Source organism: Elgaria multicarinata, chromosome 18 (genome assembly GCF_023053635.1).
Source record: "Elgaria multicarinata webbii isolate HBS135686 ecotype San Diego chromosome 18, rElgMul1.1.pri, whole genome shotgun sequence".
NCBI lineage: Eukaryota > Metazoa > Chordata > Lepidosauria > Squamata > Anguidae > Elgaria > Elgaria multicarinata.
The window spans coordinates 12,068,773-12,094,561 of record NC_086188.1 but is presented as its reverse complement, the minus strand read 5'-3'; the positions used below and the strand labels follow the sequence as shown (position 1 = coordinate 12,094,561).

Sequence of the window (25,789 nt, the reverse complement as noted above, 5' to 3'; positions counted from 1 at the left end):
TGTGTTTGGGTGGGATGCCTGCCTGATGCCTAGCTCGCATCTGTATTTTTTGTCACTCCCTTGCAGTAATCTTGGCACTGCAAGAGTAGCTAGCCAAACAATTTTCAGGGCCTTGTTTTGATTTTTGTTTTGCTGAGGGTGCCGGGGGCGGGGGGGGGGGGAGTAATTGAAAGCGCATCCATTGCAAAAAGCACCACAGTTCCCTTCAGTTCTTTGAGCAACATTAGCCCTATCTCATTAGGCAATGCCCCTGAGGGCAGGCATAATCTATTAACAGTAAGAGAGGTTGGAGAGAGAAACAGGAGCTACTGGTGAAGCAACTACACAGTCAGAAGCTATTACACTGAACATGAGCGCAAACACCCGAAGGCTACGCAGGTGACGTTTGGGAGTTGTTCATGGGCTGCTGGAAGGCTAACATTTAAAGTGGTTCCAGCAGCCTTCCACAACCTGACGCCTTGCTGACAATTTGGATGACAACGCCCATCGTCCCCATCCTGGTGGATGGGGAGGATGGGAGTTGTAGTCCGACACATCAGGTTGGGGAAGGCTGGGTTACAGTGGCTGGGCCAGGACGAGAGAGTTCCCGTCATTTGCTTTCAATGTCGGAGGCCTTGCTCCGCGTCCTGATGCTTTCCGAGATGCGGTCGACTGAGACGCAGCAGGACAGGGCCTTCTTCGTTGCGGCACCCAGATTCCAGAACTTCCTCCTTAAAGCGGTCCATGTGGTGCCCTCTGTCCTTGAGCATTTGATAAGGTGTGAAGATTCTCCTCCTTTTCCGCTCTCCGCTCCAGTCTGGCTTCTGGTTTGACTTAAGTTTCTTTTCTGCCTTCTGTTGGTTGCGTATTTACTGATCTCATTTTAATGTCTGGTTCAATTGTACTTTTTTTTTAATGTATAATTGTGTTTGAATGTAGGATGCTTTGGAGGCCATTTTTTATGGCCAGAAAGTGGGGTTATAAATACAATTATATATGAAATAAATAAATAAACAAATGTAATCTCTGCTCAGCCATGAAGTTTGCTGAGGTAGTCTGCATCTTAGTCTAGCCTAACTTGCTACCTCTTGGCAAAGCCACCCTGAGCTCCTTTTGGTGGAAGAACAGGATAAAATATAGTACATCAATAGAAGTATTATGGGATATGTCCCTGCCACTGGGAGGGTTTCGCCTGCCAAAGAACCAACGTAGTTGCTTATTCGAAAACAGTGAGACTAACGCCTGAATTTCTAATATTACTTCCGAACATTCTGGGCAAAGCTGGGTCGGAACAGAGTATTTTCCTGGTATAAAAGAGCAGATTAGAAAAACGCCTCTGTTTTAAGAGCAGCGAAACGCTTTCATTTTGCAGCCCAAGGAGAATCTTCCCAGAAAATGAGATTTCCTCGACACCTCTTCAATATTCAATTTCTCGACTCTTCTTAAAATCTACCCTCCATTTTTCAGGCTTTTGGTGTGTGCGCGCGCGCGTGTATTTACATTGTGTTCATTTTAACTTCCTCTGGGCTCCCTTTCCTCTGCCTGTCCTTTTCTTATTTGCCCCTTGGCCCCAAACGTTGCATTAATAAGGCGTTTCCTGGATATCACTGAGGGCCAAATGGGAAGCGTGCTCGCCAGCAGCCTCGTTCTAGGAAAGAAAGGAACTGAACCACCCTGCCGCCATTACCGCCTCCTCCTCCTCCCACGCTCATGGGTCCCACTTGGGCCACGTACTCTCAGCCGTAGTGAGACGATGGGTGATTCCTCCCTGGCTGGTTCCACCCTGTGCTCTTTGCTGACTGGGCGCCTCTGTGTGTGTTCTCTCTCCCTTCCTTATCGGGGTTCTGCGCTGTGCAGGCTTGATAGGGTCAAATGCTTGTCAAAACAGGAACTGTGCTGGAGTCTCTTGTCCTTCCTCTGCCCAGCTATTCTGGCGAGCAGATGGCCTTTCCGCTCGGCACGATGATGCTTCCTTCTCTAGAGATGCCCATGCTGATCACTCCCGTGACGCCTTCTCAGACCCCATCAGCCAGAGGTGCACAAGCCAGAGGTTACTTGAGTTTGCACAACGTGACAACCTCCAGCCCTGGGAAGGGGTTGCGTAGTCAGCTTGGTGCTCCAGCGTGTCGTCTGCACCTGGTAAATCTCTGCCTCCTTCAGCCAATACTGTCCTTATGCATAGATCTGGATAACTGGATTAAGGTGACCATATGAAAAGGAGGACATGGCTCATGTATCTGTAACAGTTATATTGAAAAGGAAATTTCAGCAGGTGGCATTTATATATATGGGGAACCTGGTGAAATTTCCTCTTCATCACAACAATTAAAATTGCAGGAGCCCTGCCTTCTTTTAAATCTGGTCAGTCTAGTATAGTTCCTGCAGTTTTAACTGTTGTGATGAAGAGGGAATTCCACCAGGTTCTCCATATATACAAATGACACCTGCTGAAATTCCCCTTCCTATGCAACTGTTAAAGATACAGGAGCCCTGTCCTCCTTTTCGTAGGGTCACCCTACCATTGCCCCCTTTCTGCTGGCTCCACCCCTTTACCACCCCTTTCCCTTTCAGTACAACTGTTAAAGATACAGGTCCTCCTTTTCATATGGTCACCCTAAACTGTATGCTAAGCCAGGGATGTGCAACCTCAAGTCCAGGGGCAAGATCTAGCCTTCCTGGGGTTCCAGTACAGCCCATTGAGCTTCCCTGGATGGCCATTGCTTGGGGTGACCATATGAAAAGGAGGACAGGGCTCCTGTATCTTTAACAGTTGTACTGAAAAGGAAATTTCTGCAGGTGTCATTTGTAGATATGGAGAACCTGGTGAAATTCCCTCTTCATCATCACAACAGTTAAAGCTGCAGTTGCTTTGCCTCTTTTAAAATGGTCACTCTGGTATAGCTCCTGCAGCTTTAACGGTTGTGATGAAGAGGGAATTCCACCAGGTTCTCCATATATACAAATGACACCTGCAGAAATTCCCTTTTCTATGCAACTGTTAAAGATACAGGAGCCCTGTCCTCCTTTTCATATGGTCACCCTACCATTGCCCCCTTTCTGCTGGCTCCACCCCTTTACCCCAGTCCACTGATTATTTCTTGTTTTCCCCATTTCTGAAAGGTTGGAATGCCTCTCCAAAGGCTCAGTTACTGCCAGTAAGGTCTTTAAGCCCCTCCCCGTTTGCCATTAGCCACGCCCCCCCACTGGAATGTGGCCCCCAAGAACTGAATTCAGCCCTCCAGCTGTAAAAAGGTTCCGCACCCCTGGGCTAAGCAAATGATCCAACCTAGTGGGGAAAATACACATTGCCCAACTTCTGTTTTCCAGCTGGTAATCTGAACCCCGCAACTCCCGGCCCCCAAACTGGTGATTTAGGAATGCCTTTTTTTTTTATGTGATGATCATTTTGAAACTTTTAGGGCGCTCGTGAGGATTTTGCATTGGTGGGGAAAAAAGAAAACCGAGGCTAGATTTCTCTGAAACTCTGACCTACTGAGAGCATGTTTGGTTTTGGCAAGTAGGCGATTGTTGCACAAACAGTCCCATAAAAACACCGTCCGTTGACTCTGTACAGGTTTTATGAGTCTAACAAGTCTTCCCAAGCCTGGCGATCATGTGTCATGTTTACCTAGTACAGTTTTCACACATTGATCCAGTGCGTTCCCATTCTGGGTGTCCATTAAAAAGTCATTCTCTAGTGCCATCTTCAGTGGTTAACGAGACTTTGGAAGCAGGGGAGAAAAGACCAGCGACTAGGTTTGCACATAATGCTAACTCGTGGTTTATTTAACCCATGGTTTGTTTGGCAGACGATCGAACAAACCATGGTTTGTTTTCACAAACCCTAGGTTGTTGTTTCCCTCCTCCTTCATCTGTTCCCTCCCTGTATCCCAAATACCTGCAGCAGAGTTTATCCTTGTTAAACATTTCCAAGAAAATCTCAGAAATGTGGATTTTGTTTGTTTGTTTTTATAACAAAAAGAAACTGGAGGGAAATTTCCCTGGAAAACGATGGTCTCTTCTGTAGAATTAAAACTGGGTTGCAGAGAATTGGAGGGGGGGAGTTGGAACAGAAAAAAAAGGGGGATTTTGAGGGTGGTTGATATTTAAAGGGCTAGTTTAAAGTATAAGGGCTGGGGAATGCTGCGAGTTGTAGGACTTTTCTCTGTCTAACTATGCATAGGATTGGGCCCTAAGAGATGGCATAATGTGCTCTTTTTTAAAAAAAAAATGTGCATAAACTGTTTGACAGTCCCTGCAGCGACGCATCAAGGTAGCGAGTTCTAGTGAACTCCCTTCTACTGCACCCCCCTCCCCCATTTAGTCCTTCTGGGTGTCTCTTGCATCGAAAACCACGTTGAAATTTGCTTCAAAAGTGGGCAGAAGCCCCTACACCCCAGTTCCTTCCCAAAGCTCAATGGGCTCAAGTGGCAGGAAGCCAGATTCCAGCTGGGCATCAGGAAAAAACTCCTGACTGTTAGAGCAGTACGACAATGGAACCAATGACCTAGGGAGGTCGTGGGCTCTCCCACCCTAGAAGCCTTCAAGAGGCAGCTGGACAGCCATCTGCCAGGGATGCTTTAAGGTGGATTCCTACATTGAGCAGGGGGTTGGACTTGATGGCCTTATAGGCCCCTTCCAATTCTGTGACTTTATGAAAGCTCAAGAGGAATTTGCTAATTGCGTAGCAACATTTGGCTGGTGTCTCTCTCTCTCTCTCTCTCTCTCTCTCTCTCTCTCCTTTCTTTCTTTCTTTTTTTAAATGGATGTTTCAATTTTGATTGCAATTTTTTAATTGCATTTAACAGTGATCCCTGCTGGTTCTTCATTCAGCAACTGTACAAGCCCCCCCGTTCTATTGATGGCCTGTTGTGATTTCAATGGAACATCATGGGATGTACCTGGCCCATCGGGCAACACAGGATGGAGATGTCTTTAGCCCAATGTACCCGGCATGGTAAGCAGCAACAAAGCGGAGCTCACCTGCGTTCTTAATGCTCAGCGGCTCAGCGCACGCAGCTGGGACCCCCCTTCCTTTCCCTCCCCCCGCTTTGATGCAGCTTTTGCACCAGTTTATTTTGCTGCTTCTTTGTGCGTGTGTGTGTGTGTCGTTGTGGGAGTGGGTGTTGTCGGCATGTACTTGTTTCACCCAAGCAGAGATTCCAAGCTTCGTTGATATTGTTGCATCTTCCCCCGCCCCAGAAAAGCTACCTTGTGGCTTGCTTCAGGTTATTCTCTTCTTTGATTCTGTAGCCCTGCTTCTTCTTAGGCTCATTTTGCAGACGTTCCGGGGTGGGGAGGCGCATTCCAGTGGTAGGCGTGGCCGAAGGGGCAGACCCTAAAGGAGCAGAGGGCCAGTGTGGTGTAGTGGCTAAAGTGTTGGACTGGGAGTCGGGAGATCCAGGTTCTAGTCCCCATTCGGCCATGGAAACCTACTGGGTGACTTTGGGCCAGTCACGGACTCTCAGCCCAACCCACCTCACAGGGTTGTTGTTGTGGGGAGAACATGGAGAGGAGGAGGATTATGTACACTGCCTTGGGTTCCTTGGAGAAAAAAGGTGGGATATAAATGCAATAATAAATAAATAAATAAATAAATAAATAAATATCAGCGTGTTTTAGCTCAAAGCCCTTACTGTTAGTAACGAGGCCTTAGGAAAGGGCATCTCAAGCTTCTATTTATTTATTTTATTTTATTTATTACATTTTTATACCGCCCAATAGCCGAAGCTCTCTTCTAGAACTGTTCAAAAGCTGGATTGGTCCAGGGAAAGGGGGCGTGGCTAAGAAAATGGCCATGTGAGGAGCCTAGGAGAACCAGTTTTAGCCCACGGGCCTGAGGTTCCTCACCCGTACTCTAGAGGAGGGATGAGCGGACTTCAAACTTGCGGGATCTACTTTGTTACTCAAACCCAGGGATTCGGGGGGGGGGGGGCGTATGAAGGACCAGGGTGCCTCTGAGCATATGCTTAGCCCAGGGAGTTGTTTTCAGAACCTGATCTCTCATGCAGAAATTCGCTCCGGGGTTCCCCAACCCCACCCAGCTTCCTTCGTTAGACCTGTCTAATTTAGGGAAGTGTCGGAGGGAGACGGATTTCAGTTGTGCCCCTCTTGAAACACCTGGGAATCAGAAACTCTTGCCCATCGGCTGCATATCACCAGAGAATGTCCATGCGGTTCTCAATCTGTTTCTGTCTGTTCCTGCTCTAAAGACTGCTAGTGAAAGATACCAGATGGTTGTACCAGCTTGTTGCTGGAATGAGTTTGGAAAGAGTCACTTGTGGGGAGGGGGAGAACTGGAAAAACATGAGCAGGAAATCCCCTTCGCTCCTCCTTCCCTAAGAAACTGGAAGAAAACCATATCCTCCCCCGCCCCCACCCCCGGAAAAAAATATATTTCTGGTTTCCTTTTTGTTTCCCAGGCCTCTGCATCTCTACCTTCTTTTGGCCATCTGTGAGAAGTCAAAATTGCTTCCAGCCCACCAGCCAGGGCCTATAAACCGAAAGAGCTGGGGGGTTACCTATGTCCGTGTGTTGAATCCCAGGCACATTTTGAGCAATTGGTTCTTCACCGGGGGCGGGGGGGGAGAGAGAGAGAGCCTTTTGCAATGTCTTGCGTGTCTCGCAAGAAGAGGAACTGTTGACCTACGGACTCTTAACCACGGTCACTGGCCGAGTCTTCGACGGACCAAAGGCACGATAATGTCAACCGCACACGTTTTTCGTAGCGTGCTTTCATTTGGCTACTTCTTCTTCCCACCCCCGTTTCAAGCTGGACTGTGAGACCACAGTGTGGAGGGAAGGAGTTCTTTATCGCTTCCTGCGCCCTGCCATTTTCGCACTGAAAAACTTCCCTCTGCAGGCATATATTCCCTTGGAATAGCAATTTGGAAGGCAGGGATTGTTGGCAGGAAACATGCTACGGGGAGGAAAGAATTTTGTTAACAAAACAAAACAAACCCACCGCTCCCTGTATGTCACAATCCCAATCGAGATTACACGGCTGTTTTTTTCTGAAAAAAATAATAAAATCGCCCATTCTGAGCATGCTTTTCAAAATACGTGCTTAACGTAATGTGTCGTCCGAAGACATTGCGAGAAGGTTTTCTCCCGCTGAACAGCTAATCGTTTGAAATGTCTTGGGAGTTATGCTTCCTGGATGGCTGCATTTGTCTCCTGCGTCTCTTGGGTTTCTTCTTTCTTTCTCTCCCTCTCCTTTCTAAACAAATTTTAAAAAGTGCTCCAAACTTCTGGGGTCTTCTAAGACAAAGTCAGATAGGGCTCCTCAACTTTTACTCCCTGGATTTTTAGGCCTGGTTTCGGGCTAAGCTACATGTCACATTCATTGAGCAGGGGGTAGCCAAGGGTAATCTTTTTACTCTAAAGTAAAAGGAGGGAGGTTTAATCCTCCCCCATACACACACACACACGCTGTATGTGGCGGCCCCGGTCTGAATTGGGGCCGTGTGCACTTACTTTAGAGTAAAAAAAAATCCTCAACGATACGTTACGCAATTAACGTAGCATATGATTTGAGCCGTACACGTGCGACAGAATGAGGAGGTAAATGTCAGAGATAGCAGAATGGGCTCCTACCACTTCAGATGGCAGGGATGGGGGGCGCGAGGGGGAGGGTCACTTTCACATAATGCTTCCTTGCATAAAAACCTCCCTGCAAGCAGAAAACCAACATAACCATGAGCAGAGTAGACGAAACCCTCTCCCTTTGATGTGCGATTTTTCTTTGATCCCTTTCAGAAATAAAAAACGATGCAGGGAGATTTTCAGCTTTTGTGTCTGTGCATTTGTGGGTATTTTTGCATGGGAGGGTGGAAACTTGCCCTGTGCCGGATCAAGCTCCTCCTACTTCGCGCTGTGACACGTTGTAGGCCTCCGTGGCAGACTTTGCCCATTTTGAGGGGGGGGAACTTCCCGTGGAGTGGGTGACACGGCAGCGCAAAATGGCCGTGGCTGCAGCAAGTTCACCCGGGGCCCACCCTGTTTGGTCATTGCAGTGGTGTGGCTCGGGTGGGAACTTTCACCAGGGCCCCACAGCCCAAGGGGTCCTAAAAATGACCACTCAGAGAGCAGCAGGTGATGAATGCATCAGAAACATCCTCCATTGTATGCCTGTAGTCACGAAGGTGCTATGATGAGAGATGCCCTTGGCTGCGAAACCCGGTTCTGTTTGGATTCACTGGAGTTCGAAGGCGTGTACAGCTGGCTTTGTGTCTGCGAACCGCGCTGCAGGTTGTTCCCTGAATTCTGGGAACGTTTGTCCTTTTTTCAGGGGGACAAAACAGGCAGTTTATGGATTTTCCAGGCATTTCGCGCATTTTTTGGAAGGTACCGCAATTTGCGGGATTGTGGCCGAATTTGCGCAAATTCGACCCGAATTTGCGCAAATTCGACCCGAATTTGCACGGAACGCTCAGGGTTTCGCGTAAATTGCAGAACCTTCTAAAATGCGCGGAATTCTCAGGAAATCTGCAAACTGGTCCGACTCGACCACCACAGTGGGGACTGAAACAAAGTCCGGGGGAGGGGCGAGCCTAGGACCCACCCATCCAACTCGACCCCCCCCCCCCAAAAAAAAACAGATTTCTCCAAAATCCCGAGCTGTGATTTAAGTGAGTTTAAAATGCAAACCTGCACACGTTCAGCGTATTCTTACTATTTTGAATAGTCATGAGCTAATATAGCGGCAATGTAGAAACAGTTGTAAAGCAAGGAATGGCGGTTGGGATGAGGCAGGGAGAAGAGAAATGAAATACTAGTTACTGCGACACAGCTGAAGTAATACATGCAGCCATTTAAAAGCCGCACACGCACACACCCACACCCAATAAGTCCATGGAAGTTCGGGGTTCTTTGGATGAAAAAAGGCAGGATATAAACGTAATAAATAAATAAATAAAATTAGCTGTCTGCAGCACTGTACCTGAGCGGCACTTCAGTCCCAGAAGTAGGACAGGGAAGGACCTTACAATTCAAAGCCTTCTAGACCAGGGCTTTGGGTGGTGGTGGGGTGCTGTTCTTTTGACCAGCAAGGGACGTGTTATCTTGGCACGTGCCGTCTGCGAATCTGCACACGGTCACATTTTGGAGAGTTTAGGTGGGTAGCTGTGGTGGATGTTATGATGAACGTTGCAGATGTCAAGAGGCCAAAATCCTCTCTCTCTCTCCCTCTCCCTCTCCCTCTCCCCTTCATTCCGCCCTCTATTTTTTTTAAAAGCACATTCTGCCTTGGCCTTTGTAATGGTCTGGCCATTGTAGTGAGTGCAACCTGAGTCTTTCTTCCAGGAGGGTGCATGCAAGGAACGGGAAGCAGAGCCAAAGCAATTTGGCAGAGGAATCGCGGGCGCTGTGTTTTTTCCTTTAGTCAGCAAATCACACGGCAGCCAGCCGCTTGAGTTTCTCTCCCCCCCTCCCCCCGCTTCTTAAAATGGACGTGGCTGTCGGGCTTCGCTGGCCCCGTGCATGCCGCTGAGCTCTCGGCTTCTGTCCGCAAAGCCCCACGGCTTCTTTCGTTGCAGGCCCCGCTGGTTTTTCAGTGTTTTGCCGCGACGGCGGAGGTGCAGCGTCTCTTTTTGGCTCCCAGCGCTTTGATTTCTCTTTTGGATCTAGATGCTCCAGCCATTCGGTCACTTGGCTTCGATGTGGAGCTCCTGCTCCCCTCCTTCCACCTCCAGGGGTTCACTCCTTACATGTGTTGCTCCGGGGACGTTGCCCGTTCTCATGCCTGTTTGGGGCATAATCTGTATTTTTCAAGCATTTCCGTTCCTCTCGTCAGCTGAAAAGGTTCCCGGAGCGGCTTACGTAAGATGAACTCTGCCCTCGGAGACCGTTGCCCTCACGCCACCCAAAAAAACCAGATATGTGTAGCAAAGTGGTAGAGCACGTGCTGCACATGTCAAGCGCATGTCACACACTCATAGAGCACATGCTGTGTATGTCAAGCGCATGTCAAGCACTCATAGAGCACATGCTGCGCATGTTGGGCCCATGTAGCACATGTCAAGCACTCATGTAGCACATGCTGCGCATGTCGAGCCCATGTAGAGCGCATGTAGCACATGCTCTACTTGTAGAGCCCTCAAGTGGCACATGCGTTGTGTGCCAAGAACTTATGTAGCACATGCTGCGCATGTAGAGCCCGTGTAGAGCGCATGTAGCACATGCTCTACTTGTAGAGCCCTCGAGTGGCACATGCGTTGTGTGCCGAGAACTTATGTAGCACATGCTGCACATGTAGAGCCCATGTAGCACATGTTGAGCACTCATGTAGCACATGCTGCGCATGTAGAGCCCGTATAGAGCGCATGTAGCACATGCTCTACTTGTAGAGCCCTCGAGTGGCACATGCGTTGTGTGCCGAGAACTTATGTAGAACATGCTGCGCATGTAGAGCCCATGTCAAGCACTCATGGAGCACATGCTGCGCATGTCGAGCCTGTGTAGCGCGCATGTCGAGCACATGGAGCACATGCTGTACTTGTAGAGCCCTCGAGTGGCACATGCTTTGTGTGCTGAACTCATGCAGCACGTGCAGCGCATGTCGAGCCGTCATGTGGCACATGCTTTGCGTGCCGAGCCCATGTACAGCGCATGTCGAGCCTGTGTAGCGCACATGTCGAGCGCTTTTAGCACATGCTGCGCTTGTAGAGCTCTCAAGTGACACACGCTTTGCGTGCCGAGCACACGTAGCGCACTCCGTGGCGTGCGCTTGCCACCTCCGTTCAGCTCCACCAGCCCCTTTGTTTTCCTCCTCTGTGTAGCATTGCACATGTGCACATCAGTCACCATCCAAAAGCCCAGTGCCTGTGCCAAGTTTCTTTTTCGGCGGTGTTTAATTGATGACAAAGAACACTAGCACATCTGTACAGTTGGTTTGTTTGCTTTGGAGAATGCGCTGTGCGTTTTCAGTGCGCACATTGGTATGGGTGGTGGTGGTGGTGAAAGCAGCAGCCAGCTGCAGCCCAGTATTTGCTGCCATCACTGCAACGTGGTGGCAGTGCAGGTTCTCTGTGGGGTCACCTTGCCCACAATGCCTCACTCGGAGGGAGGACCCCCTTCCTCAGAGTGAGGCATGGGTGCTCCAGAGCAGTGGTTGAATGTGGCTTGCTGTTGAACCGTTGGCCTTTGTTGAATTGTGGGTTATATTGTCAGAATACAGCGCGTTTTCCGCAGGGTGGCTTGTTTTTTCTCGAACAAGCCGCCTTGAGAACCCAGGGTTGGTTGTTGGGCTGTTCAGGCTGGTTAACAAGCCACCCCGCGGAATGCGCGCTGCGTTCAGACAAGAGGATACCCCACAGTTCCGCAAACAGCCCATGGTTCGGCAACAACCCACACTCTACCATTGAGCGTGGGTTGGTGTGTGTGAACCCAGCTCACGTAGCTTAGCATGATGTGTGAAGCTATTTTACCTGCGATGACTTTATAAGTGTTTTATGGTATGCTGTTTTGTGTAGGTTTTTGTCCAGGAGTTTTCAGTAGCTCTCCACCCCTGGCCCCACCACTGAAAACACCTTGCTAAGGTGCCCCCCCTTGTCTTTAAGCCTGCCCCCCTCCCTCTCTCTCTCTCTGATGTTCTGTAGTCTTAATAGACAAGCGTTCTCCACTTCCGCCTTGAGGTCCGGCGTTTTTCCTGCGCTTGCAGAAGAGAGACCCCCTTTGCTCTAGCAACGTCAGCACAAGCCTCTGGATGCTTCTGCTGGCTTGCCTGTTCCATTAATTACTTCGCCTTTGCTGCCGTTTGGGGCCGTGGGAGGCACTTCAGCTACATCTGAAGAGCGCCAAGGTCTTCCAGGACATAAGAGGAGCCCTGCTGGATCAAACCCCAACGGTCTGACTAGCCTGGCATCCTCTTTTCCCAAACTTGGTGGTTGTGAAGATAAAACGGAGAGGGAGATGACCAAGAAGAGGATAAAAAGCAAGATATAAATGTAATAATAAATCAATCCTCTGATGTAAGCTTGAATATTGCCTGGTTCAAGAAGCCCTGCTAGGGATCCGTTAAATCTGCCTTGATTTGCATAGGAGGCAAAACAGCTCCTAAAGAGAGAGGGGCATATTTTCTGCTCTTTTATGGTGTGTGTGTGTGTGTTTTCTTCTAAGAAGAGGGCCTTTTCTTCTAAGCGTGGTCCGCATATAACAACGATCCAGAATCGTTGTCTCTTGGATTGTCGTTGAATTGTGGGTTGTCGTTACATGCGAACCCAGCCCTATGGTTTAACTATGGGTTGTTAACCAAGAACAACCCAGGAAGGGAACCCATGGTTTGTTGGTGGGTTGTGAACTCTGGGTTGTCCATGGTTAACAACCCATAGTTAAAACATAGTGCAGGGTTCACAGATAACGACAACCTGCGATTCAACGACAACCCATATTCGGCTTATACTCTGGGTTGTTGCTATGTGCAAACCAGCCCGTTGGCAGTGACCTAGTTCATGCCGTTAAACAACCTATGGGTTGTTAACCATGGGTTGTTGGGAGCAGGCGTGCTGACTCGCCCTCCGCTTCCAACATTGCTAAACAAACGAGTTTCTGGGCTTTTCTCCATGACATCTGAACTCGGAACGCTGGTTTGCTGAGGGAGAATCTGTCTTGAATGCCAAGATTGTGTTTTGCTCCCTAGCTTTTTTGTTTTGCGTGGAGCTTATTTGCTTCGCATTTGACGATGCCGCTTCTATCTTGGCATCTTAGATTTTTATCTTGTGCAGAGCTGGGCTGGGATGGAGTTTCTCAGTACTTCCAGCTTACATTGCTCCCACCTACAAGCCTCCTTTCTGAAATGAAACTTGGCAGCTTTGCCTGACTGCCCTACATCCGTTCGTCCAATTGCTTCACTTCAGTGGCTTTTGATGTAACGCCTAAGCTTCAACTTCCTCGTTATCTTGCCCAACAAAATTGATAAAGCATCGCTGCTGCATCTGTTTGGGCCTGGAGGCTGAGCAGTGGGCTCCGTGCCCCATTTCTAAAACGTCGGGAATTCCATACCAGGGAAACGACTCAATGTAAATCCAAGCCCCTTTTGCAAATCACAAGCATGTAAACATGCTTACCTTAGGGTAAAGTTTGGTTTGCCTTATTTCAAGCTGGGCATCAAAGCTTTTTACAGAGTTTATTTATGTATTTATTAGTTATCATATTTATGAAGAGCCTCGTGTGGCGCAGGGCGGTAAAGCAGCAGTTTCTACAGCTGAAACTCTCCCCATGGCCTGAGTTCGATCCCAGCGGAAGCTGGTTTCAGGCAGCCGGCTCGGGTCGACTCAGCCTTCCATCCTCCCGAGGTCGGTAAAATGAGTACCCAGTTAGCTGGGGGAAAGGTAATCACAGCCAGGGAAGGCAACGGCAAACCACCCCACTATAAGGCCTGCCAAGAAAACGTCAGCGAAAGCTGGCGTCCCTCCAAGAGTCAGTAATGACTCAGTGCTTGCACGAGAGGTTCCTTTCCTTTTTCCTATCACATTTATACCCCGCTCCTCAGCCAAAAAAAGGCTCTTGGAGCGGCTTACAATAAGTTAGCAAAAAAGGCAGTCTCTGCCCTCAGGCTTACAGTCTAATAAAGACATGACACACAAGGAAAAGGAGTCCAGGAGGGAAGAGGAAAAGAGAGAGAGAGAGAGAGAAATTAAGTGAGCCGGGAACAGGGCTGATGGGATTGTCCTGCTCCCGAAGGAGGGGAGTCCAACTGGAGCAACCTCCGATGTTTCCTCGGCCTGCTCCTGTCACCTTCAAGGACTAGAGAGTTCAGGACTAGAGAGTGGGCACAGCCACTGGCAGAAAAATGCTGGGAGTCGCATGGTTTGTGTTGAATCAACATGGCCAGGGGGGCGGGTTGATTGATTGCATTTTAGAAGCGCTTCTTTACACAGCGCACAGTTGAACTCTGGAACTCGCTACCACAAGATGACCCTGTTTAGACGACAAGCTAAGCCACGGTGGTTAAGCATTTTGAGCTAAACGTTATGGCTCAGCGTGTCGTGTGAACCATCCCTAATCATGGTGGCTACATGACCACAATTTAAGCACGCTCACTAATCATTTGCTGCAAAAGGGTTAGTAGCCTAACCATGGCTTAGCCCGCGTATTATCTGAACAGGCCCATTGTAGGGATGGCTACCAATTTGGATGGGTTTAAAAGGGGGTTGGATAAATTCCTGGAGGAGAAGGCTCTCAATGGCTACTAGCCCTGATGAATATGCACCACCTCCAGTATCCGAGGCAGTAAGCCTAATATATACCAATTGCTGGGGAACATGGGCAGGAGGGTGCTGTTGTACCCGTGTCCTGCTTGTGGGTCCCTGGTCGGCAGCTAGTTGGCCACTGAATGAATGAATAGTTTATTTGTTTGTGGCACAAAGACCATTACAAAATACAAAGTTGCTAACATCGCAACACACATTATTTACAATATTCATAATCTTTAGGGTACAATCCTTTATTATCCACGGAGACAATCTGTAGATCTTTCTAGGGGTGTTCCGTTTGTCTGCAGCGCCCGCCCTTTGCTATCACACTGGTGACATGCATGTCAAAGTCACAAGAATAATTTCAGTGATTGCATTATAACCTGAAGTGCTAACAGTCAATAACTGGCACTATCAGATAGGTGGGATCTCTGATGATAGTTTATACAAGGTTATTAAATCAAATGGTCCCCCTTACAATCTACGCAGACTGTGTTAAGAAAGTTATTTCTGATTTTTTGGGCTGCAGCAGCAAACTTTGCTACCTTGATTGTGATTGCTTTACTATGGTCCGCCAGCAGATCGCAGATAATGTCTCTGGTGTGCCAACCTGCTCTTGCTAACAATAGTTCCTTTAGAAAACGCTCCCTGATTTCTTTGTACAGAGGTGTGAACAGAGTGCTGGACTAGATGGACCTTTGGTCTGACCCAGCAGGGCTCTTCTGACGTCCTTACATTCTGCTTTTTCATTCTTGAGTTCCAGTAAAGATTTTGGCCTGGTGTCAGATCTCAAGACAGGGGTGTCGAACTGGAATAGGATGGGAGGGAGCAAAGTGCATCCCCACAAGACCCTCCATGGGCCTTATGACAGCAGCAGCCAGATTACAAACACCATCTCTCCCACACCCATTTTGCCTTTCTTCAAGAGATGGTGATTAGAGACCAAATCTTGGACTCCTGCTAATCACGAGCAGTGGCCAATTAATCAGTACAGGGCTAGTAAACTGACTGAATGGGACAGGGGGGCATGGTTTTGCATTGTGTTGGGATTTTATTCCTCCCAGTCCCTGCTGTGAGTATATTCCTTTCAGGCCTTTTAATGCTCTGTTTGTTAATGGTTGTACTGCTGTTTCTTCGGGATTCCATCAATTATGTTGCCTTTTAAATATGTCACTTGCCTTCGAGGACCATTTATTTTATTACATCCTAGGAAACCGACCTTGTGTCTCACGGGATGGAATAGCGCTGCGGCCAGTACAGCGAAGCCTTTGAGCCCATTTATCCAGCTGTAAGAGTTGGACGCATTGGGCCCCGCCCATCTGAGTGAAGCCACTCCCACTGATACTCTTAGGCACGCCCCCTGCAATGATGCATCTGTACAGCCTCATAAGGGAGAGAGGTCTCTGTGCTCCATTACTCTGTCAAAATGCCCTTCAGCCTATTAATCTCCCATGGCTTCCAGCTGTATGAATTGCAAAGCTCTGTGCTGGTTAGGGCAGTCTCCCCCTAGTGGCTGAAGATGATCCTGCACACTTCAACCATATGATCCACAAAGCTCTGTGCTAGTTAGGCCAGTCTCCCCATCCAAGCAATCACCAGACCCAGTCTTGCTTAGTTTCAGGAAGTTTGCTGCATCCTGCACCTTCAACCTATGCCTAGGGACCCTTTGTGGGAAGGTCTGCCTCCAAGTTTTCCGAGCCATGGACCCTATTGTGGCTCTTGTCTTCTTCTTCCATTTGGCAACGACATTTCCTTTTGGGGCTGGGCGGTTATGCTAACACACCTCTCGGATTTTTCATCCTTTAATTGTGCATCGAAATGTTGGCGGAGGGCCAGCGCTTTGGCGTGTGTCTAATGCAAATGCGGCAATTCCTGTAGGACCGGTAATGCAGTGGGCAGCCCGGGCTGTATATATTAGCTCCCTGTTTCCACTCTTTCCAATTTAATAGCTCTGTTTATAACTCAAAAGTTTGCAGATACCTACCGCAGGCTTCGTCCAGGAGTGGAAACAGTGCCTTGACTTCTTTTACATCCCTTAAAAATAAAATAAAAACATCTTGGACAGACGTCTCTCTACTGGAGTTATGCCAAACTAATTATGTGCTTGCATGTTAAAGTCTTCTTCTGAGGTCCTGCTCCATGTGTTCTTGCCATCTGAGGTCCAACCTCAGAAAGGTGACTTGAACTAGATAGTGTGAACATATGAACCTAGTCTTGTGCATTCAGGGCAAATTCAAAGTGCCAGTTTTAACCTATAAAGCTGTACTTGGCTTGGGACCCCAGTACCTCAAGGAAGGTCCACTTCTCCGTGTACGAACCTTCTTGATCTCTGAGATCAGATTCAATGGCCCTTGCAGTTGGGTTCACACAACATGCTAACCCACCCAGTGCCTGTTGTTGTTGAACTGTGGGTTATTGTGTTGTCTGAACGCAGTGCATTTTCTGCAGGGTTGCTCGTTCCCAAAGTAGCTTGTTTTCAGCGAAGTATAAAGTGTTGGTTATCACCTTTAAAGCCCTACATGGTTTGGGTCCAGGCTACCTGCAGGATCGCCTTCTCCCATACAATCTGCCCCGCATGCTTAGGTCCTCTAGGAAGAATCTACTTCAGTCAATAAAGACTAGGCTGACAACCATAACCCAGAGGACCTTCTCTTCTGCTGCTCCCAGACTGTGGAATGGCCTGCTGGTGGAGACTCGTCAGCTTGACAGTCTTTTAGCATTTAAGAGAGCTATAAAGACTGATCTCTTCTGGCAGGCCTATCCAGTAGAATTTTAGGATATTTTAGTATGTTTTTAGGATGCTTTTAGGATGTTTTTAAATGGTATATACCATGTTTTTAATCAGTATTTTATGTATTTTATACTGATTGTTGTTCCCTGCCTTGATCCAGTCGGAGAGGCGTATAAAAAATATATTATTATTATTATTATTATTATTATTGTTATTATTATTATTGAAAAAATAAATCACATTGCATAGTTAACAAGCCACCCTGCGGAAAAGGTGCTACGTTCAGACAGCATGATTACTCATGGTTGTGTGAAGAATTCAAGAGGTGTCAGTTCAGGAACAGGCCTTTTCTGTGTTAGCCCCACGTATATGGAGCACGCTCCCTGAGGGATACTATCATCCTTTTGGTGCCAGGCAGAGACATACTTATTTTCCCAGACATTTATCTGCACATGAGTTGTGGTCTAATTGTTATGGGCTGCTTCAACTTACCCAGGTAAGGCCTGGACAGTACTATAAGGTTTCTTTTCCAGACTGACTGGAGACTTGAACAAGAGTTATCCTAGAAGATCGGGATAAATTTCAACACTTCGTTTGCAAGACCCACCTTCTATAAATAAGTACAAACAGGTCCTTTGCAGGATTGGACGTTTTATTTCAACATCCTTAAAGTTTTCCTCTTTTTTTAGTAGTCAAAATATAATAATCTTATGTTAGTTTAATAACATACAGCAGGCAGAGAAGTGGGGGATTGCAGGAATGGCAGGATAGATAGCCAGATATTGTCCGTTACTGATACTAAAAGTATCCAATCGTGTGCTTTCACCTGGACGATGTTTGGATGGAAAATGAGACTCACGATCTTTGTTCTTCCTGCTCCCCCCCTTTTTTAGGTGATAAAGTGAACGGGGAAAGGAAGAGAAGGTGGAGATGGAATTGCCAAATCATGCCAAACAACTGCTTCTGCAGCTAAACCAGCAACGAGCCAAAGGTTTCCTCTGTGACGTGATCATTGTTGTCGAAAATGCCCTTTTTCGTGCCCATAAGAACATCCTGGCAGCCAGCAGCATGTATTTCAAATCCCTCGTCCTGCACGACAACCTCATCAATTTAGATACTGACATGGTCAACCCTACCGTGTTCCGGCAAATCTTGGACTTTATTTATACTGGCAAGCTCTTAATGACCGACCAGCCTGGTGAACAGAACTTCAACGCTCTCCTCACCGCCGCAAGCTACCTCCAACTCCCCGACTTGGCAGCCCTTTGCCGGAAGAAGCTGAAACGCAACGGGCGGTCCTTCGCTGGCAGGGCAGGCGGTGCCCCCAGCGTCGGGAGACCCCCTCGGAGTCAAAGACTTTCCACCGCTTCGGTCATCACTCGTTATTCGGGGTCCGCCGAAGGGATGAAGGGCTCTCACTCCAAGGAGATGCCAAAGGGAAAGATCTCGGACGACGAGGTCTTCATCAGCAGTTCCAACCAAGAGAATCCACATGCCTTGACCAGGGGGATCAGCAAGAATGGCGGCGGCGATGGCGGCAGCAGCAGCAGCGCCAACGGGAGCAGCGGAGACCAGGAGCTCGGCCTTGACCTGTCCAAGAAAAGCCCCTCGCTTCCGGCAGCCGCCTCCCAGGATGACGTGCCGCACAACGAAAGCCAGCGCGGCTCCCCCCGACCTGCCTCAGCCCCCGCAGCCAACAGTGCCTCATCGTTCGAAGAGTCCACCGCCGGAGCGCCCCCGAACCTCGCCGACAACTGCGAACCCATGGAGATGGAGCTGAGCGAGGAGCGGCAATCTCTCCCGGAAGGCAGCCAACGGAAGAGCCTGCGCCATTCGTCCCGCAAGAAGGAGTGGATCAAGAAGGACAACGCCTTCGACCGGAAGGAGGGCGCCGGCAGCAAAGGCGGCGAGGAGGGCGAGGGCCTCCCCAATGGCATCCTGATGGGCCCCTTGTGTAAGTCGGCGGAGCGGAGCCTCGGCCTGGGCGCCTACGGCTCGGAGCTGCCGTTCACGTGCAAAGACGACGTGGAGAACGGGAAGGAAAACAGCGACGACAGCGGGCAGAGCGAGAGCGAGAGCGGCGGGCACACCAGTGCCAACTACGTCTACCGGCAGGAAGGCTACGAGCCCGTGGCCTTTGGGGACAACCTTTACGTCTGCATCCCGTGCGGGAAGGGCTTCCCCAGCTCCGAGCAGCTGAACGCCCACGTGGAGAAACACACGGAGGAAGACCTCTACATCAAGGAGGAAGGGACGTACGACGAGAAGGAGGAAGAGGCGGAGGACCTGTCCAACCCCAACCAGCCCTACACCACGGAATCCCGGCCCTTCAAGTGTTCCGTGTGCGAGAAGAGCTACAAAGATCCGGCCACCCTCCGACAGCACGAGAAGACTCACTGGCTGACGCGGCCGTTCCCGTGCAACATCTGCGGCAAGATGTTCACCCAGCGGGGCACCATGACCCGGCACATGCGCAGCCACTTGGGCCTCAAGCCCTTCGCGTGCGAGGAGTGCGGCATGCGCTTTACCCGGCAGTACCGACTGACAGAGCACATGCGGGTCCACTCAGGGGAGAAGCCCTACGAATGTCAACTCTGCGGTGGGAAGTTCACCCAGCAGCGCAACCTCATCAGCCACCTGAGAATGCATACCTCTCCTACATAAAGCCAAAGACTCTGCAAGGAGGTCTGAGCCCATTGGCCATAAAGATACCTTTCCCTAGACTTGCTGCTTTAAAACAAAAACCGTAAGACAAAAAAACAAAAAACCCACAAGAAATAAACGAAGGGCCGTTCCCTTCCCTGTTCAGTCATGGCGGGGGGGCTCAACCAAACAGAGCTTTATTTCTTTCTCTTCTCCCTTCCCTTCTCCTCCTGCCACCAAATAGAACAAAGAAAAGAACAGCCCACTTTGAAGCTGCCACCTCCATCTTTGCATTTCCCATCCGCCCCTTGCCCGGCAGGTCAGATGGTAGCGAGTTCGTGCCGCCGGCCGGCCTGGTTGTGGGGAGGTGTCGCTCGGCGACCTGGCCGCAGGTGTAGAGAGAGAAAGAGAGGGCGGAGCGGGGGTGGGGGTTTGAGAGAATCGTTGATGTGGCTTGGAGACGCGCCACCATCTTTGTGACCGGAAAGAGGGGCTCCGACCACTTCTCCTCCCTCTCTTTCCTTTCTTAGCACTTTGGACTCGTAATCGCAGCACGTGGCCGCAGTATTATTTCCGTCATGCTCGCTGACGTTGGCGTACAGACTTTGGCTGTGCCGTGGTGGCCGCTCTAGCCAGCCCACGGGCCTTGAGCTGCCTGCTCCACCTGTGACCATGGATAGCCATCCCTAAACGCTATCGGGGTGGGGGTGGGGCATTTCTGGCCAACAGGGTCCCATTCAGTTTGTTTGTTTTCGACTGATATCTTTTCGGTCACCCTTATATTCCTCGTCCTCAATGCCATGGCCGTTGGCTGAAGGAGAGGAAAAATTGGTTGGCAGCATGACCCTTTCATTGGCCTTCACTGTAAATAGGGGCGAATTGAAAGATTCCTCCTAAAGAATTTTTGCATGCTATATAAGAGGAAGATTTTCAATCAGAAGGCAGCATTCCCCCTACCCCATAGCCCACTTTTTCAATGGTGGAGCGTGTCCGTTCTCGCGTGGGCACACCCAACCTGTACCTCTTCTCGTCTGACCTCATCCCACCCACCCCCATCCTCATTTCAACCTCTTTAGCCTTATCCATGACTGAATGGGGGGGCTGGGTGCCCTCCCCGGGGAATTTCTTTCAAGTGAGCAGGGGTTGTCTTTATGTTGTTGATTTTCCCTACTAGTTTTGTATGGCTATTCTTTGCTTAGAGGTACTTGTTTTACTACAAGGGAAAGAAACCGTTGTTATCGTTTATGTAATTGTTGGAACTGGAAGGTCTGAGGTAACTCGACGGAGCGGGCGGGGAGTGGGTTTGATGTAGGCTGGAATTGATACAAGTTCCTTTAGGTACTTTTTTATTATTATTTTGTGCGTTTGCGTGCGTGCGTGCGTGTGTGTTTAGCTTTTTCTCCCTCACTAAAGAACGGGTCAGAATGACTAGGGCCCGTTCCCTTTGCTACCTCTTGAATTCATAAGAACAATAAGATGGTTAGTGAAATATTAGGTGTGGCGTTTCGTTTCCCCCCTCCTCCCATTCCCCCCCCCCAATTGTAAGTAAGTGTACAAAGTAGAAACTAAATTAAAAGTTAAGGGATTTTTACCACCTTCCATCAAGAAGTCAGCTTAAATAATTATAGGAGAAAACTTGGCCAAAGACAAATAGGTAGATTATAAACCAGAGAGGCCCAAGTGAATAGCGCTGTAAGGGTTACTGGTTTTCACCAAATTACTGGGGTGTTTTTTTTCCTATCCGTGAGGAAACTTTTTTTTTTTAAAGAGCTTTTGGGCTCTTTCCAGTCTTGTTTATTGAACCTGGATGCCATGGAAGGGAAATATCTCTTATCCGTTGCTTCCCGAAACATCTGTGTTAGCGCGTGACCATCTGACAGGATAAGTGAACCACGAGTAGCAGGCGAAATGTTACTAAGATCCAGAGTGCAATAAGTTTGTGAGGGAAGCCCAACCAAAGTGTTTCATATCTCCCTTTTTTTAGGGGTGTGGGTGTGTGGTTTTTCTGCTTTTATTATTATTATTATTATTGTTATTGTTATTGTTGTTATTATTAAGGAAATCTTAACACATGCACACAAGTTGGAAAAATAATGGAAGAGCGAAAATGTCTCACGGCGTCCGTAGAAGACATCACGGCCAACAGCTGCTATAGGTTAGAAGGAGAGGACCAGGGTATCGCCCGCCATTTTATGGCCCCTCGACTTCGTTGGCGTGACCTTTTTTTGTGAAAAGTGATGGCTTCCCCCCACCCCCCAAGTGGGTGGGGTGTGGGTGGTAAAAATTTCGCGGTCCCTTTAGAATCCTGTCTAAATTGAGTAAGGTTTACATTTTTTTTTCCTCTTTAACTTTCTTGCTCAAAACCATTGTTCTTTTTATGATGATGATGATGATGATGACGATGATTAATATTATTATTATTATTATTATTATTGATAGGGTTTGCCAAAGCCCTGTGTCTTTTTTTTTTTTCTTAAAAAAAGGAAAAGGAAAAAAAACTTTTTTTGTCTTTTTACGTTTAGACCAAAAAAAAGTGAGCATGTTCAAATAAAAACAAAGATAAGCTTTCTTTTCTCTCCCCTCTCACCCCTTTAAATGTCCCCCCCCCTTTAAGAGAGTCTCTAATCTGTAGAAGTATTTCGGGTCACTTTGAATGAACCTTGAGCCCAGAGCTTCATGCAATACAGATTAAAACCTAACCGTATTGAGCCTAGTCATGTTACAGGGAATATATCCCCCGCCCTCCGAATCCTACATAACTTTACCTCACTCATCACTGGGGGCTGCTATTTAATTCCACATAACCCCTGTTGTTCTAGTGCCACCGTTTCATTTTGTCTAGATTTTGTGGGCCACTAACAGCACTAACGGGAAGAGAAGATTCCCCACCTTATCGTAAGATGCTATTATTATTATTATTATTTAAAATATCACTATCATTGTCTGCCTTATGGGAGGCAATGCAGAAAAATAAGTGGACCCTATACACCTTCATCTTGCGCTCTATGCACAGCACACGGCAACGCCCCTGGAGTTCCCAAGTAACGCAGGGCTTCCTTCCTCTTCTAAGTGGAAGGGGCAACCCATCTCCTTAGTGTGCTCCAAACCCCCAGATAGTGAAATGAAGTTCTTACTGGCAACCGAGTTCTATAACGACATGACCCACCAGGGGTGAACGGACTGTGGTGCCTGGATTTAATCCCACCAAATTATTTTTGTGTCGCTCCTATTGCATTTGTTTCTACGGGGAGGTATTAAGAACCACACTGCGCAACCGCCGTGGACGTATTGTGGAAATTCCAATGGCGACTGGGTGACTTTGATGCTCCCCTTGCCAAAATCAAAGAACCTCAACCCAGCACAGTATTTCGGGGATGGAGACCCTCAGTGGGCAGCTTTTGCCCAGGAGCCACGGCTTGTGAAATTTTAATTTCCAGACCATGTAAATCACTGGCCTTTGGTTTGTTTCCCCAAACTCGCCGCTCACCTCTCAAATATCCAGACCTTTTCTGACTCTTGAGATGCCTTGGAGCCTAGACCTGAGCCAGTAATCTGGTATCTGAAGTCAGGAGTTGAGATTCACTCTGCTTTTTTCCTACCTCGTTGTCCCTTCCCCCCCCCAAAAGCAGAACAATGCCTAACTCTTCGTCCACCACTCTACCACCAAACACCTCCTGTTGCAGTTACAAAGCAACGTTGGTGGACTCCATTCCATGCCACAATTTCTGTGAAGTCATCTCCTTCCAACTGGTATTGACCATGATCAGCATTAGTGCAACCCAGCTGAAGAGCTGGCAGATGACACCCATGGGAGGTGTGGCAGTAGACCTTTCACTGAGCCAAGGTAGCAAGTTGTAGTTTCACCATAAAAGAGGTCCGTCCCTTCCCCGCACAGAGCTGGTTCTTAGGGGCTCCCACCCACTTCCTGGTGGCAAAAGTATGCCAAGATTTTTGTCGCGGGAGACAGATGTTGTGTGGATCCGTTCCCGTCGTAGTAGGATGCTGCTTTGTAAACGTCCATCTTGAGTTATCCAAAGAGGAGCCCAAAAACGTAGCAAGTGCAAAGAGCAAAGTATACCTCGATGGTTCCGAATTTATTAGACTCCAATAGTTGTGTGTGGTGAAGGGTGGTTAGAGGTGTTGGGATTGGTTTCAAGTTTCTTTTGTTCTGGTTTGAAGTTTTGGAATCTTGACGTTTCAGGACCCATCCTTGTTGGAGTTGTTTTTCTTTTCTTTTTTATTCTAAATAATTATTGTTAAAGGAGCCTCCTTTTTATTTTTATTTCTCCCCTCAGCACTTAAACAATACGACAAAAAGTCTGTGTACAGCGCGAGTATTGTACAAAAAATGAAAAAAAAAAAACAGAGTTTCTCCTTTTTTCCCTCCCCCCCTCCTTTTTTCGCAAAAGTAGCTGTGTAGAGTTGTGTTCCACATACCGAATTATGACTTCTTTCCAAATCGTGACAATAATAATGAAAAACCTAATAATACTCAAAAAACTTCAGGGACTGTTCAGGACTCGTTTAAGAGGGTCCAGACACTCAACTGCATTTATACGACATAGTATTGTATCAAGCATTTTCTGTATTTTAATGAAAAAGCAAAACACTAGTTTCATATTTAAGATTTTAAGAGTTCTAGGGTTGGGAGGGGGGGGAATAACTTTTTTTGGTGGGTTTTGTTTTTTGTTTTTTTGTTTTTTGATTTTTTTTATTATTATTTTAATTTCTTTTGAGATACAGAAAGAGCCTCCTGAGGAATTTTGTGTTAAGGTAAGGTTACAGAGGCCTGGCAGCTTAACTAAATGCTTTAGTCAGTTTAGATCCAGAATGTTTTCAGAGTAACAGGAGAGGAGAATAAAGAATAAAGTAGAAAGAAAAAGTTGTATTGAAAAGATAGCTCATACCCAAATTCACAAAAAACTATTTTTTAAACCAAAGCACATTTGAATAAGTATGGAAACCTCACTTGGCTCAGAAAAAAAATAGTAATATATTTATCTCATTGTTTACATAAACTTTTACAGTTACAGACCTCAACAGATTTAGGGGCCAGTCAAAATTAATCTTTGCTTTTTCCATTGGTTTAGCTATCAAAAAGCCTATAAAAATGATTTGTGTTTTTCTTATTATTTTTTTTTAAAAGAACACCTCTTCTATAGGAAGTCATACGTATTCTGACACATTTTTGGCATGCATCAGGTATCAGTCTCAGGAATGGACAACCTGTCATCCTCCAGATGTTGGACTCCAAGTCCCAGCAGCCCCAGCTAGCATGGCCCTGGGTCATGAGAGTTATAGTCCCAATATGTGGAGGTCCACAGGTTGCACACCCTAGCAGTAGGGGAAAAGTGGTTGATGCCCTCTGAATAGAAAAAAGATTTCCACAAGACAGCATCCCATGTCATGGAAGAAGGGCATTTCATGAGACGGGACTTCCATTTGCTAAAATGACATTGTATGGAAAGGAATTGCCCCCCCCCCCCCGCTTTATGGTTAATTATATGTGATACTGTATTGAAGGGTGTCGAGAGAAAGAGATTAAGGAAGTAGGCTGGTATTTCCTCCGATCAGAGAGGGATGACAGACATGTTAGATGGAGGAGAAAATCAACAGGACGCCATCTTTGGAGGCGAGGAAACTGGCGCTTAACATTGGCTGTAAGAGCTAGGCTGTTGTTCTTCTTTCTAGCCCCTGCTAATGGGGGAGATTGCCAAAAATATATATATTACACTTTTAATCCAGCCTTGGGCTACTTTGACGAGCCACAGCAAGTTCGCGGAAAACACCAAAGAGCTTCTGATAAGTAGCTTTATCGGGCATCAGCTTCAGAAAGGAGCACAGACCTCACGGCTGGCCCTCTCTACGCTATCCCTAAATGGCCGCAGGTATTAAAGGGCTTGCTAATCAAATCAAGACCAGGGTTGAGTAGGCGGTGAGAGGTAGCCTCTATCTGGTACGTGCCCTCCCTGCGTTCGGGGGCACGGGCCCATATGCCAAATTGCTTAGATTATATCACTCCCCCCCACCCTCCTTTTTGACAAGTTGGACTCATTCACTCCAGTGAGACTTTTGCGGGGCTTTGAGATGCAAGACTCTGAACCAGGAAGTACATCCAACCCAGTTCGCGATGTGACACATTCCATAGGATGCAGGCCACCGGCAGGGCATTGTATCCAGTACGCTGCAGTTCCATTGGAACCCATCCTGTCCTGCAACGGGATTCATGTCTTTTTTTACGCGA

General features: G+C 47.9%; 1 protein-coding gene across 2 annotated transcripts in view; it reads left to right on the top strand.

The window, feature by feature from the left end:
• The window catches only part of HIC2 (HIC ZBTB transcriptional repressor 2), a 100,769-nt gene extending 78,779 nt beyond the window's left edge, over positions 1 to 21,990 (top strand). Inside the window, exons 3-4 of one of the 2 annotated variants that reach the window (XM_063143876.1) lie at positions 4,788 to 4,936; positions 17,796 to 21,990. In XM_063143876.1, the coding sequence (XP_062999946.1) occupies positions 17,833 to 19,566 (1,734 nt within the window). In that variant the 5' untranslated portion in view covers positions 4,788 to 4,936; positions 17,796 to 17,832 and the 3' untranslated portion in view covers positions 19,567 to 21,990. The remainder of the gene's footprint in view (positions 1 to 4,787; positions 4,937 to 17,795) is intronic. The other variant, XM_063143877.1, reaches the window with a different exon arrangement.
• The last annotated feature ends 3,799 nt before the right edge of the window (positions 21,991 to 25,789 follow it).